At 41.3% G+C, this 15,154-nt stretch overlaps 2 protein-coding genes across 2 annotated transcripts in view; both read right to left on the reverse strand.

Moving 5' to 3' along the window:
• eppk1 (epiplakin 1) overlaps positions 1-144 on the reverse strand; it is a 17,619-nt gene extending 17,475 nt beyond the window's left edge. Inside the window, 1 exon segment of the mRNA XM_057021529.1 lies at positions 130-144. Coding sequence (XP_056877509.1) covers positions 130-144 — 15 coding nt within the window.
• Positions 11-11,784, reverse strand: LOC130518534 (epiplakin-like). The gene is made up of 3 exons (XM_057021209.1): positions 11,501-11,784; positions 8,616-8,686; positions 11-5,303 (listed from the first exon to the last, which is right to left on the reverse strand). Exon 3 carries the CDS (start codon positions 5,287-5,289, stop codon positions 166-168), a length of 5,124 nt encoding a protein of 1,707 aa, XP_056877189.1. The 5' UTR covers positions 5,290-5,303; positions 8,616-8,686; positions 11,501-11,784; the 3' UTR covers positions 11-165.
• Positions 11,785-15,154: the final 3,370 nt, after the last annotated feature.

Below are 15,154 nucleotides of genomic sequence, written 5' to 3' on the forward strand. Positions count from 1 at the left end.
TCAACAAAGAAATAAACCTCACCTTTTCTAACAATGACCAGTAGGCTAAGACCCGTGGCGGGATCTGTGACACATCTCTCGACCAGCTGGAGGTAGGTGAGGTTCTCCTGAGTGTTGGGATCAAGAAACCTTTGGTATCGTCATCTGGATCAGACAGAATCTGGTTCATTTCTTCGTCAAAGTATCCTCTTGCATAAGCCACTTGTACAGGAACTCTGTGACTGTGTACTGGTCAATGATGCCACCTGTGGCGATTTGGGCTTCAAGAAGTCGAATTCCATGATCTTTGACAATGAGGTCTTTTTTCAAGGCCTGGAACAAAGAAATTGTGTTTCCTGTGTAAGGATCTTTGTACCCAGTAACAGCTCTTTCTGCTGAAAGCAGTTTGTTTTTCCATTCCTGGCCAACAACACCTTGGGTGACAGCTTCTTCCACTGTAAGTTTTTTGTTGTTCACAGGGTCAATGACAAATCCTGTGGCAGCCTGTGCCTCTAACAAAACCAGGCTTGTCCCAGGAGTCAGAAGACCTTTGGTTTTGGCTTCATAGATACTCATCACTTTCTTTGTTGATTCAACTTTTACACCAGATATACAGTTTGTTGCTCCAAGGTACTTTTGGATTGATTCCATTTTGCTCACATTTTCTTCTGTTACTTTCCCTTCAATAATCTTTGTGAAAAGGTCCTTTGAAATAATCTTTGACTCATACAACTCACTGGCTGAAACTTGTTTTCTCAGTCCTTTGAACTTTCTTTCTTTTGATGATACTTCTGTAATGATTACTGTAATTATTTCAATGATCTCATCTAATTTCATGTCTCCCATTTTGTATTGTTGCAAAAGCTGCTCCCTTTTTTGTTTTGAGATGTACTCAGACAGAAAAATTTCCCATAAAGTCACTTCTTTGTTTTTAAACTTTCCAACATTCATTGTGAGTGTTTTCTTCTTGAATGCCTGCTCTATTGCTTCATCAGTTCGAAACACACAGGTTTCTTCTTTGTGCAGGGGTAAAAGTAGTAGCCCAGTTTGAGGATCTCTCTCACAGCACTTGATTAGGTCATGGTAAGAAATGTTTTCTTTGGTATTTGGATCATAAAATCCTTTTGACTCATCTGTAGGATCTAACACAATTTTCCTTATTTCCTCGTCAATGTAGCCTTTTTTAATGGCTACTTCAATCGGCAATCTGAGACTTTGGTTTGGGTCGATTACACCACCAGTTGCAATCTGTACCTCAAGAAGACGAATGCCATGTTTTCTTTCAATCAGCTTTTCTGTCATGGCTTCATACAATGAAATTTTTGCATCTGTATATGGATCTTTATAGCCAGTAGCAGCTCGTTCAGCTAATAGAAGGGGCTCATGCATTTCTGGTCCAAATATTTTCTCTTTTGCTGCTTCTTCAACAGAGTGAAACTTGTTTTTACTTGGATCGATTATCCAACCTGTAGCAGCCTGTGCCTCCAAAAGTAACAATGCATTACCATGTGTCAATAGATCTTCTTTTTTGGCTTCATTTATGCTCATTATTTTCTGAGATGGATACACCTTAACTCCAGCAATGCTTCCTGTCCCCTTTATATATCTGTTCACCTGGTGATTTTGAGCTAATGCATCCAAATTGAGCTCTCCATCTTTCACCTTTCTGTATGTGTCAGTATCAATAATATGGTAATCCAGTAGCTTCTCTATGGAGACCGGCTTTCGCAGGCCCATTACTGATTTGGAAGTTTTACTTTTCTCCAATTCATTAATGGTAGAAACCACTAGTGTGATTATGGTTTCTATGGTTACCTTCCTTGTTCTGTATTTTTCCAAAATTTCAAGACACTGGTCCTCGGTGAAGTACCCAGAGTGAATCAATTCCCACAGGGAAAAAGCTTTTTCTATATTTCCAACAGTTATGCTCACAGAAGTCCTTGTAAACGTTTGTTTAATCTCTCTCTCAGGATACATTTGTATCCCTGTTCCCTCAGATTTTCTTGTTTCGTTCAGTGGGAAGAGAAGCAGTCCAGTTTTCTGATCCTTGATGCATCTACTCAACATTTCCATATATGTTAAATTGTCTTGTGTTTTAGGGTCGAAAAAGCCTTTTGTGTCATCATTTGGGTCCAGAAGGATTTGATTAAGCTCTTCATCAAAAAAGCCTTTTCTATATGCAACCTCAAGGGGTAAATGAAGACATTTGAAAGGATCGATAATACCACCAGTTGCAATTTGAGCCTCAAGTAAACGAATGGCATGTTTTTTGACTATTAGGTCCTTTTTCAAGGCATGGAAAAGAGAGATCTTTTGATTAGTGTATGGATCTGTGTAACCAGTTACTGCTTTCTCTGCAGAGAGAAGATTTTCATACAGCTGTGGGCCAATTAGATTTGCTTTTAGAGCTTCCTCCACTGTAAGCTTTTTGTTTTTCAAAGGATCAACTATAGAGCCTGTAGCTGCTTGTGCTTCAAGAAGACAAAGGGCAGTTCCAGGTGTGAGAATGCCCATTTTCTGAGCTTCATAAATGCTTAGTGTTTGATTTGATGGTTGCAGTATCACTCCAGCCACACAACTTTTTCCTTTTAGGTAAACTTTCACACTGTCCATTTCCATCACATCAGTGGTTGTGATCTTTCCACTGATCAAATCGTTGTATGTTTTTTCATCCAAGATTTCAAGTTCTAAAAGGTCCAATACAGAGATTTCTCCTCTAAGACCTTTAAAGGTGAGTTCTTTTTGCTGTTTAATATCTTTGCACTCAATGATCTTTACAACTGTGACAATAAGTTGGTCAGTCGTTATTTTCCTGGACATGAAGAGCCTGAACAACTCCTGCCTTTTGTCCTCAGTGAGATATTCAGAGTTGATGAGCTCCCATAGTGACGTGTGCTTGTCTTTGAATCTGCCGTACCCAACAGAAACCGTTAATGCTTCAAATCTTCCTCTAATATTATCTATGTTAATCTTCCTTTTGTTTTTAAGTGGTAAGAGACACAGACCAGTACCAGGATCAGTGACACATCTGGCTATAAGCTGTAAATACGTAAGATTTTCAAAGGTGTTGGGGTCAAAAAATCCTTTGGTGTCATCACTTGGATCATTCAGGATCTGGTTCATTTCTTCATTAAAGTATCCTCTCTTATAGGCCACGTGGACAGGAATGCGGTGACTGTTGACTGGGTCTATAATGCCACCAGTGGCAATTTGTGCCTCCAAGAGTCGAATTCCATGTTCTTTAAGAATGAGATCTTTTTGCATAGCCTGAAACAAAGAAATTATTTTGCCGTCATATGGATCTTTATATCCAGTGACTGCTTTTTCAGCTGAGCGCAGCTTCTGACAGACATCAGCTCCTACAATCTTAGCTTTGACAGCATCATCCACTGAAAACTTTCTGTTTCCCACTGGGTCAATAATAAATCCTGTTGCTGCCTGTGCCTCCAGTAAAACCAGGGCAGTTCCTGGCATCAGCAAACCTTTTTGCCTGGCCTGGTAGATGGTCATGATTTGAGAATCCGGAAGCAAAATACCTGCAATACTGTCTTTCCCTTTTAGGTACATGTTGATGTTTTCATCGTCTGTCACCTCCTGTACTGATATTTTTCCCTTTCTCAGATCCTCCAGGACCTTTTGACTCATTATATCTGCCTCAACAAGTTGATTAGCAGTGACCGTTTCTCTGATGCCTTCAAATATCACTTTTGTTTTTTCTACAGACTTGTCAATCATTTCCACAACCATGGTCATGATTGCTTTGATGCTGGACTTGCCTTCTCTGTATCGTTGAATGATGTCTCTCCTCTGCTGTTCATTGAAGTATTCTGACATGAGAAGTTCCCACAAAGATGCTTCCACGCCCATATACTTCCCACATGTCATTTTTCCTTTTTCCTTTTTGAAGACCATTTTTGTTTTGTAGTCAATGAAGTTATCATTCAGTCTGTTGGACTTGTCAAGAAGAGGAAGGAGGCACAATCCAGTGATGGGGTCAATAACACATCTTTCCATTAGCTGAAGATAAGTTAGGTTGTCTTGTGTGTTTGGATCAAAAAATCCTTTCGTGTCATCACTTGAATCCTGCAGTATTCTTTTCATTTCTTCATTGAAATAACCTCTCTTGAAGGCCACCTCTATGGGAACTCGGTGACTGTTTATTGGGTCTATTATGCCCCCAGTAGCAATTTGTGCCTCTAGAAGGCGGATCCCATGGTCCTTCACAATGAGGTCTTTTGTCAATGCTTGAAATAAAGATATAGTTTCACCTGAATATGGGTCTTTGTAACCAGTTACTGCTCTTTCAGAAGATTGCAGCTTTGCATGATATTCTGGGCCAATAACTCCATTTTTGATCGCCTCATCTACGGTAAACTTTTTATTTTCTATGGGATCAATTATGTATCCAGTTGCTGCTTGGGCCTCCAGGAGAACAAGTGCTGTACCGGGCATCAGTAAACCCTCCTTCATAGCTTGATAAATGCTCATTTTTTCATTGGATGACATCACAGCAATACCAGCAATACTGCCTTTACCTTCCAGATATTCTCTCACAGTCTCAATTAACATCACATCCTGCATTGTTGTGTCTCCATTCTGTAGATCATCATATATTTTTTTATCAATAATCTTTGATTCAAGGAGCTGAGTGGAGGAAATACCTCTTCGCAGACCTTTAAAAGCGACACAAACTGGAAGGAGCAACAGGCCTGTTTCAGACTCCAGAGTGGATGCTTTTAAAAGGCTCATATAGTCAAGATTTTCTTGTGTGTTGGGATTATAATACACACTGAGCTCTGATATCTGGTTGGTAAGCAGATCCTTTTCATAGTAGCCTTTTTGAATTGCAGATTCAAGTGAAATATTTGTTTTTTCAACAGGATCAAACAGGCCATATGTTGCTATCTGTGCCTCTAGGAGCCTCAGTCCATAATCTTGTGGGATTAAGTCTTTTTGCATAGCTTGGTAGACAGATATCTTTTGTTTAGTGTAGGGGTCTGTATAGCCTGAGATTGCTTTCTCTGCAATGAGGAGTTTCTCTTTTAACTCTGGTCCCACGACCCCTTCTTTGATAGCATCAGCTATGGTAAATATGCAATTTCTTATTGGGTCTATGATGCCCACTGTAGCAGCTTGTGCTTCAAGCAGAGCTAGTGCTGTGCCTGGTTTAAGAAGACGTTTTTTCATGGCATCATATATTGATAACTTCTCCTTTGTCTTCTCCAGCAATATTCCAGCCAAAGGACTGTGAAGGTTTGTGTGAGAGCGACCATTTTTCTTCACCCCAGTGTATTGATTAATGGAGTCCATCTTGGCCTAGGAAGCTGCATGACAGAGAGACAGTACAGTAACTAGCTGAAATATTACGTCTAAAATAAAATGGCTTTCTATTTCCAATGAGGTCTTAATATACTGAATAATCAAAATTACATCAATGCTAAAATGGCTATTTTGCACGCACATGTTTCCTTTTAGAACTTTAGACTTTTCACTTCCCGGGTGACAGTCTGGCCTTTCTGGACTGTGCTGTCAAGATCACTGAGGACAGAAACCTCACCTATGAAGTCTACAGGAAACCTACACATACCGACCAGTACCTCCAGTTTGACTCTCACCACCCACTGGAACACAAGCTGGGAGTGATCAGAACTCTCCAACACCGGGCCAGAGAAATACCCACCACATCCCAAGGCAGGAAGAAGGAACAGGACCACATTAAGACAGCTCTCAACATGTGGCTACCCAGACTGGGCCTTCACCAGGACCTCAAGAAAGCCAGACCCCAGCAAAGGAGAGGAGGAGAGAAACAAACGCCGCAGCGTTTCCATCCCCTACCTGTCCGGAGTCTCTGAGAAGTTTAGGAGGATCCTCCAGAAACACGACATACCGGTTCATTTCAAACCCAGCAACACTCTCAGACAGAGGTTAGTACACCCAAAGGACAAGACACCAAGACCCAAACAAAGTAATGTTGTTTATGCTGTACAGTGCCAGGAGGAATGCAAGGAACTGTACATTGGGGAAACCAAACAACCTCTCCACAGAAGAATGGCACAACACAGACGTGCCACCTCTTCGGGTCAGGATTCAGCAGTCCACTTACACTTAAAGGAGAGTGGGCACTCCTTTGAGGACAGCCAAGTAAGGATACTGGCCAGAGAAGACCGCTGGTTTGAGAGGGGGGTCAAGGAAGCCATCCATGTTAAATTGGAGAAACCATCCTTGAACAGAGGTGGTGGCCTGAGGCACTTCCTATCACCCACAACAATGCATTCCTCCACTCCTTCCAACAGCAAAACAAACATTCACACCATTCCAGGAGACCCAGTGACTCATCACCATGTGACCCAGCAGACAAAGGGGAGACACCTCAACAGAAACTAGGTGAACGACCCGACCAACGACCCTGCTAACGACTCTCAGGTGACCACCCGGATCATTAGCATGCAAATGGTCCACAGGGGCTATATTTTCAAGCTCTCCCCCCAGCGATTTCAGAACTGAAGAAGCCTTCTGGATAGAAGGCGAAACGTCTTCAAGAGAAGAAACCCAGTCCAGTTGACAGAGAAAACTACCTTGGAGAACAAAGTTGTATCCTACTCATCAAGATGGAGGAAATATTTTAATGTCTTATTTTGTGGCTGGGTTTATCCACTAAAAGTGGTAATATCGCGAGATCGTTCACACATTCCTTCACTTCTGCCTGTCGGAGCCGCACCCTGCAAATCTGCGAAGCCTGGGCGGGTTTCAGCGGAACTAGCGTGTCACCAGCGTGCGTGCGCGCGCGCGCGGAACACAAACGATCGCTGCAGGGCGCGAGTCGCGAAGTCAAACGAAGAAATGACGAGAACAATCTCGTCATTTTTCATGTAACAGTTTTCAAGATAAAACACCGCGATCCACAAATGCGATGTCATATCATCATCACGCGTGCCCCCCCCCCCCCCCCCCCCCCACACACACACACACACACACCCACACACCCCACACACACACACACACACATACACACATTCACACATACATGAACGAGAGAAACGCACAGTGGACTGGCTATAGTATATATTTTTAAAAGTCTTATGATAACTTTGTAAATGTAGTATACCTCAAAATCTGCAACAATGCTGACATACTTTTTGATGTATGGTGTTTAAAAAAACCACCTCTAAATGTGAGTAGACAATAGCTGAGAAAGTACAGCATATGATAATGATTTCTGTTTGCTACAGGACGTTTTCTGGAACTTTCTTTGGTTAAATAAATAAAATGAGTATTTAAATGCAAACCATCACTTGGCAGAACTTACTTGGCAGCCAGAAACCCAGGACAAAGGCCAAGGACAGTTTTCTGTCGTCAGAGCTCGGGACGTATGAAAGTCTGAAATAATAAGCAGCAATGTATGAGTGTTATCTATTATCCCTTTCTAGCCATTACAATACTTACAAAAATACTGTAAAAGACCATTATTTCAATAATTACATACACACAGTATATAGAAGGCTCTAATTATTGCAAAATTCAGGAAAAAAGACAATGTATGACTAAACTTAATCCTTGAGCTACCATAAAGGCAAGAAAAGCTCATTCCTAAATTCAAAATCTCTTATCAGATCCTATTATGTCTTATTTTTTCCACAGCATTTTCCATTTCTAATATAGAACCAATGCTATAGATTTATTAACTGCAAGATTGTTACTGTTAACATATTACAGTTCAGCATTATAACATGTGATTTATGTGATATAATCAATGAATCAACAAATTGAATCATACAATTTAAATTGACTTGATACATACAGGAAAATCATTGATATAAGATTTTGCAAAAAGAAAAAAGTATGGGGGCAAATGTTAAAAGCACCTCACCAGGAAACATCGGGTTTGTCACGTTTGCCTGTCAGTGACCACATATGTGTTTGTTTATCAACAAATGTGGTCTCATGATCCATTGTTAAAATGGTAGCGACGTAAAACAAAAGTCAAGTATTCTCGCGCACATGCATGCAAACACACGTAAAACCTTGAACTTTCTGATTTATGCTACAAAAACAAAACAAAAAAATCGGAAAGTAAAAACAAAATTTTTCCATATTTTACTTTAAAAATGTATTGAAAAAATCAGGAAAAAGAAAAAAGCAATTATTTCCAGAAACAGAGTCTCTCCCATGAGGGTTGAACTTTAGCAGTGGGGGTCTTCCATTTAATCTAACTGCAGTCCAACCATGGTAGATGTTTTTGGACATCATTTGAAAGGATTATTTTGATAGGACACACACACACGCACACACACACACACACACACCCACACACCCCACACACACACACACACACACATACACACATTCACACATACATGAACGAGAGAAACGCACAGTGGACTGGCTATAGTATATATTTTTAAAAGTCTTATGATAACTTTGTAAATGTAGTATACCTCAAAATCTGCAACAATGCTGACATACTTTTTGATGTATGGTGTTTAAAAAAACCACCTCTAAATGTGAGTAGACAATAGCTGAGAAAGTACAGCATATGATAATGATTTCTGTTTGCTACAGGACGTTTTCTGGAACTTTCTTTGGTTAAATAAATAAAATGAGTATTTAAATGCAAACCATCACTTGGCAGAACTTACTTGGCAGCCAGAAACCCAGGACAAAGGCCAAGGACAGTTTTCTGTCGTCAGAGCTCGGGACGTATGAAAGTCTGAAATAATAAGCAGCAATGTATGAGTGTTATCTATTATCCCTTTCTAGCCATTACAATACTTACAAAAATACTGTAAAAGACCATTATTTCAATAATTACATACACACAGTATATAGAAGGCTCTAATTATTGCAAAATTCAGGAAAAAAGACAATGTATGACTAAACTTAATCCTTGAGCTACCATAAAGGCAAGAAAAGCTCATTCCTAAATTCAAAATCTCTTATCAGATCCTATTATGTCTTATTTTTTCCACAGCATTTTCCATTTCTAATATAGAACCAATGCTATAGATTTATTAACTGCAAGATTGTTACTGTTAACATATTACAGTTCAGCATTATAACATGTGATTTATGTGATATAATCAATGAATCAACAAATTGAATCATACAATTTAAATTGACTTGATACATACAGGAAAATCATTGATATAAGATTTTGCAAAAAGAAAAAAGTATGGGGGCAAATGTTAAAAGCACCTCACCAGGAAACATCGGGTTTGTCACGTTTGCCTGTCAGTGACCACATATGTGTTTGTTTATCAACAAATGTGGTCTCATGATCCATTGTTAAAATGGTAGCGACGTAAAACAAAAGTCAAGTATTCTCGCGCACATGCATGCAAACACACGTAAAACCTTGAACTTTCTGATTTATGCTACAAAAACAAAACAAAAAAATCGGAAAGTAAAAACAAAATTTTTCCATATTTTACTTTAAAAATGTATTGAAAAAATCAGGAAAAAGAAAAAAGCAATTATTTCCAGAAACAGAGTCTCTCCCATGAGGGTTGAACTTTAGCAGTGGGGGTCTTCCATTTAATCTAACTGCAGTCCAACCATGGTAGATGTTTTTGGACATCATTTGAAAGGATTATTTTGATAGGACACACACACACGCACACACACACACACACACACACACACACACACACTTATAAACTGCTTCCACTGCTCAGAGACAGGACCGTATCAAGTGATCATCTGGAGAGGGTTTCTAATAAATGTATTTACTGAATATTCCAAAGAGAACAGTTGCCTCATTGTTCCAGCAGAATGTTAAGGGTCACTGTGGTCCTGATCTGGGGTGTGAATGAGACAAAAGTCCACCCTCCATAAAGAACTTCAAAAAGCCAACCGACAATTTATAAAAATGCACCTAAAAGAGAGCCGTCATCGGTCCTGATCAGGACGGCACCATCCCAACGGTAAACTTTCCTTTTTATTGCCTGGGACAGGCGACCGCTCAAGGTGGAGATTAAAGGTTAGTTATTGAGCTACAATCCCTAACCCTAATAGGTTAGGGTTAGTTATTGAGCTACAATCCCTAACCCTAATAGGTTAGGGTTAGTTATTGAGCTACAATCCCTAACCCTAATAGGTTAGGGTTAGTTATTGAGCTACAATCCCTAACCCTAATAGGTTAGGGTTAGTTATTGAGCTACAATCCCTAACCCTAACCCACTGATGAAGCATGTCACCCTCTGGTGTGAACGTAACGCTCTCAGGAATAAAGGCTGTGAAGGCAGGTGTAAGGGAACATTGACAGTCACTTTCTTTTTCTTCTTCTTCTCTATTTTCCCCTTCTAAAAACATGATCTTTCAAATGTTTTAGCGAATGTTTCAGTGAGACTGTAAATGCTGTCATACGCATTCGTTATGCACCAAAGGTGAGACGTGACTGCTATGAAGTCCTGGCCTGCTTATCTGAAGCAGCTTCCTTCTGTTTGTCCAACAGCAGCAGAAATGCAGGACTACGTTATCTCTGTGTGTAACAGCTATTTCATACAGTACACCCACTTCATAAATGTTTTTTTAAGATGTTAAATAACCATTCAAGATTTATCACAGCCTGTTGATCTCCTTATCATCATTCTGCATCCAATAATATGCAATATTATATTACTGCCCATAAAGGGAATGAAAAGGTCCCTTTGTATTGTTTACAGACTATATTTAGTATCTAATTTAAATGAATACAGTTGATTTTAAAGCAGGTGTCAGCTGTAATATGTAAACATTTAAACTCTGATGTAAAAATTTAAACTGGCCTTAATATATATAAGAATATACAAGTGTTAAAAAAAACCTTTAAAATGCTGATTTGTAATGTAAGCATACGTTCACATAATTCAGGTCACAGTTAAATGAAGCACCATGACAAACTCTTTCTTCACATTAAAATTTGAATCAAGTTTTTCCGGAGATATAATATGCAAATGTCACAGAGCTCCCTGAGATAAAGGTTTTTACTGAAGTGGCCCATCATGTATTTAGGAATGAAGAACACATTCACAGATGAGAATATAAATGAAAATTCAAAGGCGAACCCTATATTGACTTTCTCCTGTCACCTTTGGGTCACACGGAGGACTTTCGTTATTGCGTAACATCCATGATGTTGAAGGGTTCACATCTGCTGACACATCTGTCTACTCCTGCTGTGTATCAGGGACTGGGAATGAAAATGACATCACAGAGAAACCCACTGTTGAGGCTTATTGGGAATTACATCACAATGAAACCTTGGTGTAGCAAAGGTGGCCAAAGGTGATCATGGAGCAATGTTTGCTTTGTCCTTTTAAGAGAAGGGTGTTGGCCGGCAGCCGGCTTAAGCTTATCTGCTCTCAGCAGATAAGCTTAAGCATAAAAATGTGCAACAAGAGTCGAGTTCTTAGCCATTTTCTGATTCGACTTCAGTTTCACTCAAAAGGCAGCTTTTCACACCAGAATCCATTTTTAAAACAGAGATAACACAGAAATGGAACCTGTGAATCTCCTGTCATCACTAAGGTTTCCATCATCTTACCGGTTCAGTTCTGGGTTTCCTGCCCGTCCACCCGGTGCCGGTCCGTCCACCCGGTGCCGGTCCGTCCAGCTGGTGTGAGGTAATTGGGACTTTCCAACACTGCAACACCTCAGACCGAGACCTGTTCGCTCCGGTCAGATATATAGCCGTGAAGTCACACCCCCACGAGGTTGGGCCTCTTTTCCCCGGCAGGAGTTCCTTTGAACCGTATATGGGAATGTTGGACATTTCTGGGAACTTCCTCAGAATTTATCCATTGTGTTCGTTAACAATAGCAGCTAAATTTGCATCTGTTACTCTGATTAATCAGAGATCTTATTTACAGATTATTCTGGCCCAACACAGGGGACATTTTTGGTTTGTTCTTTCTTTATGGATGAATAGCAAAGCAGAGAACCTTTTACATACTTAAAAGGAAACCCGATGCAGATTATCTTCCTTATCTGGCCAGTTAGAAAGAAAAGCTTTATCCGGTTTGGTGGGATTCCCGCCCCAACTGTTCCAAACACAACAGGTTGGACGAGGGAGTTCCCTGATCAACTCTATCAGGACGGAAAAACTTTAAGATTAAGATGTACTTTATTCATCCCCATAGGGAAACTGAACTGTAGTAGCAAAGTGTAGAAACAGAATAAATAAATTCAGATAAGATTAGAACGTTATAAGCAGATATACATAAATATAGAATAAAATAGAAATAAAATGACAACATAAATGTTACACAATTATTGTTGAGTTGGTTTGGGTGAATTATAGTTTAATGGTGGACAACAGGAACGGTCACATCATCACGATGTGGACGAGTTTTCAGATCAACCACAAACTGGCCAAGTTTCTTCCAAAATTTAGGGTAAAAACTGCTGTAGTTTCTTTCTTTCTTTCTATCTATCTATCTATCTATCTATCTATCTATCTATCTATCTATCTATCTATCTATCTATCTATCTATCTATCTATCTATCTATCTATCTACCTTCCTTCCTTCCTTCCTTCCTTCCCACCTTCCTTCCCTCCTTCCTTCCCTCCTTCCTTCCTTCCCTCGTTCCTTCCCTCCTTCCTTCCTTCCTTCCTTCCCTCCTTCCTTCCTTCCTTCCCTCCTTCCTTCCTTCATTCCCTCCTTCCTTCCTTCCCTCCTTCCTTCCTTCCTTTCTTCCCTCCTTCCTTCCTTCATTCCTTCCTTCCCTCCTTCCTTCCTTCCCTCCTTCCCTCCTTTCTTCCTTCCCTCCTTCCTTCCTTCCCTCCTTCCTTCCCTCCTTCCTTCCTTCCCTCCTTCCTTCCCTCCTTCCTTCCTTCCTTCCCTCCTTCCTTCCTTCCTTCCTTCCCTCCTTCCTTCCCTCCTTCCTTCCTTCCCTCGTTCCTTCCTTCCCTCCTTCCTTCCTTCCCTCCTTCCTTCCTTCCCTCCTTTCTTCCTTCCTTCCCTCCTTCCTTCCTTCCTTCCCTCCCTCCTTCCTTTCTTCCTTCCTTCCCTCCTTCCTTCCTTCCTTCCTCCTTCCTTCCTTCCTTCCTTCCCTCCTTTCTTCCTTCCTTCCCTCCTTCCTTCCTTCCCTCCCTCCCTCCTTCCTTCCTTTCTTCCTTCCCTCCTTCCTTCCCTCCTTCCTTCCTTCCCTCATTCCTTCCTTTCTTCCTTCCTTCCTTCCTTCCCTCCTTCCTTCCTTCCCTCCTTCCTTCCTTTCTTCCTCCTTCCTTCCTCTCCTTCCTTCCTTCCCTCCCTCCTTCCTTCCTTCCTTCCTTCCTTCCTTCCTTCCCTCCTCCTCCTTCCTTCCTCCCTCCTTCCTTCCCTCCTCCTTCCCTCCTCCTTCCTTCCTTCCTTCCTTCCTTCCCTCCCTCCTTCCTTCCTTCCCTCCCTCCTTCCTTCCTTCCCTCCTTCCCTCCTTCCTTCCCTCCTCCTTCCTTCCCTCCCTCCTTCCTTCCTTCCCTCCTTCCTTCCTTCCTTCCTTCCTTCCTTCCCTCCCTCCTTCCCTGCCGTGGGCTCCTGTAGAGGAGGTGCTTGCTACGACGAGTACCAACAGCTCTGCCTCACATGGAACCATTCCCACACCCACGCACCACATTCCCAGCTGATGAGATTTCTCTAACTGCATGGAATTCATGATGAATATTATTTTTAATTTTCATATGACAATTGTGTTGGACAACTACACCTGTATGACCATAAAAAGGTCAAAAATGGTGAAGAGAAATTAAATCTCCACCAAAGTTGACATGTAGGAGACTGTCAGGTCCAATGAGTAAGGACATCTAACATCCAGGCCTGGTCGCACAGATTCAGTGGGAAAATATCAAGTATATATGAGTATATATGAGTATATAAGTATATATGAGTATATGAGTATATAAGTATATATGAGTATATAAGTATATATGAGTATATGAGTATATATGAGTATATAAGTATATATGAGTATATGAGTATATAAGTATATATGAGTATATAAGTATATAAGTATATATGAGTATATAAGTATATAAGTATATTACAGTTTTACAGTACTCTGGTGTCTCTAGTGTCTCTGGTGTTCCTCCCCCCTTCCTACTGGTTTTTCTTTAGGGTTAGGGTTGGTTAGGGTGGTTAGGGTTAGGTTAGGGTGGTTAGGGTTAGGTTAGGGTGGTTAGGGTTAGGGTGGTTAGGGTTAGGTTAGGGTAGGGTTAGGTTAGGGGGGTTAGGGTTAGGTTAGGGTGGTTAGGGTTAGGGTTAGGTTAGGGTGGTTAGGTTAGGTTAGGGTGGTTGGTTAGGGTTAGGGTTAGGTTAGGGTGGTTAGGGTTAGGGTAGTTAGGGTGGTTAGGGTTAGGTTAGGGTGGTTAGGGTTAGGGTTAGGTTAGGGTGGTTAGGGTTAGGTTAGGGTAGGGTGGTTAGGGTTAGGGTGGTTAGGGTTAGGTTGGGTGGTTAGGGTTAGGTTAGGGTGGTTAGGGTTAGGGTTAGGGTGGTTAGGGTTAGGTTAGGGTGGTTAGGGTGGTTAGGGTTAGGGTTAGGTTAGGGTGGTTAGGGTTAGGTTAGGGTGGTTAGGGTTAGGGTAGGTTAGGGTGGTTAGGGTTAGGGTTAGGTTAGGGTGGTTAGGGTTAGGTTAGGGTGGTTAGGGTTAGGGTTAGGTTAGGTTAGGGTGGTTGGGTTAGGGTTAGGTTAGGGTGGTTAGGGTTAGGGTGGTTAGGGTTAGGTTAGGGTGGTTAGGGTAGGTTAGGGTGGTTAGGGTTAGGTTAGGGTGGTTAAGGTTAGGTTATGGTGGTTAGGGTTAGGTTAGGGTGGTTAGGGTTAGGGTGGTTAGGGTTAGGTTAGGGTGGTAGGGTTAGGTTAGGGTGGTTAGGGTTAGGTTAGGGTTAGGGTGGTTAGGGTTAGGTTAGGGTGGTTAGTGTTAGGTTAGGGTGGTTAGGGTTAGGGTTAGGGTGGTTAGGGTTAGGTTAGGGTGGTTAGGGTTAGGGTGGTTAGGGTTAGGTTAGGGTTAGGGTGGTTAGGGTTAGGTTAGGGTGGTTAGGGTTAGGTTAGGGTGGTTAGGTTAGGTTAGGGTGGTTAGGGTTAGGGTGGTTAAGGTTAGGTTAGGGTTTAGGGTTGGTTCCCTGCAGGGAAGCACACCCAGATTTCATTGTAATTGCTGTGGGTTTGTTTTCCTCTGAACAGCTTAATGCACGCTCCAGCCTTCTCCAATAATGTTTTTTTCTGGA

This window comes from Takifugu flavidus, chromosome 21 (genome assembly GCF_003711565.1).
Source record: "Takifugu flavidus isolate HTHZ2018 chromosome 21, ASM371156v2, whole genome shotgun sequence".
Taxonomy (NCBI): domain Eukaryota; kingdom Metazoa; phylum Chordata; class Actinopteri; order Tetraodontiformes; family Tetraodontidae; genus Takifugu; species Takifugu flavidus.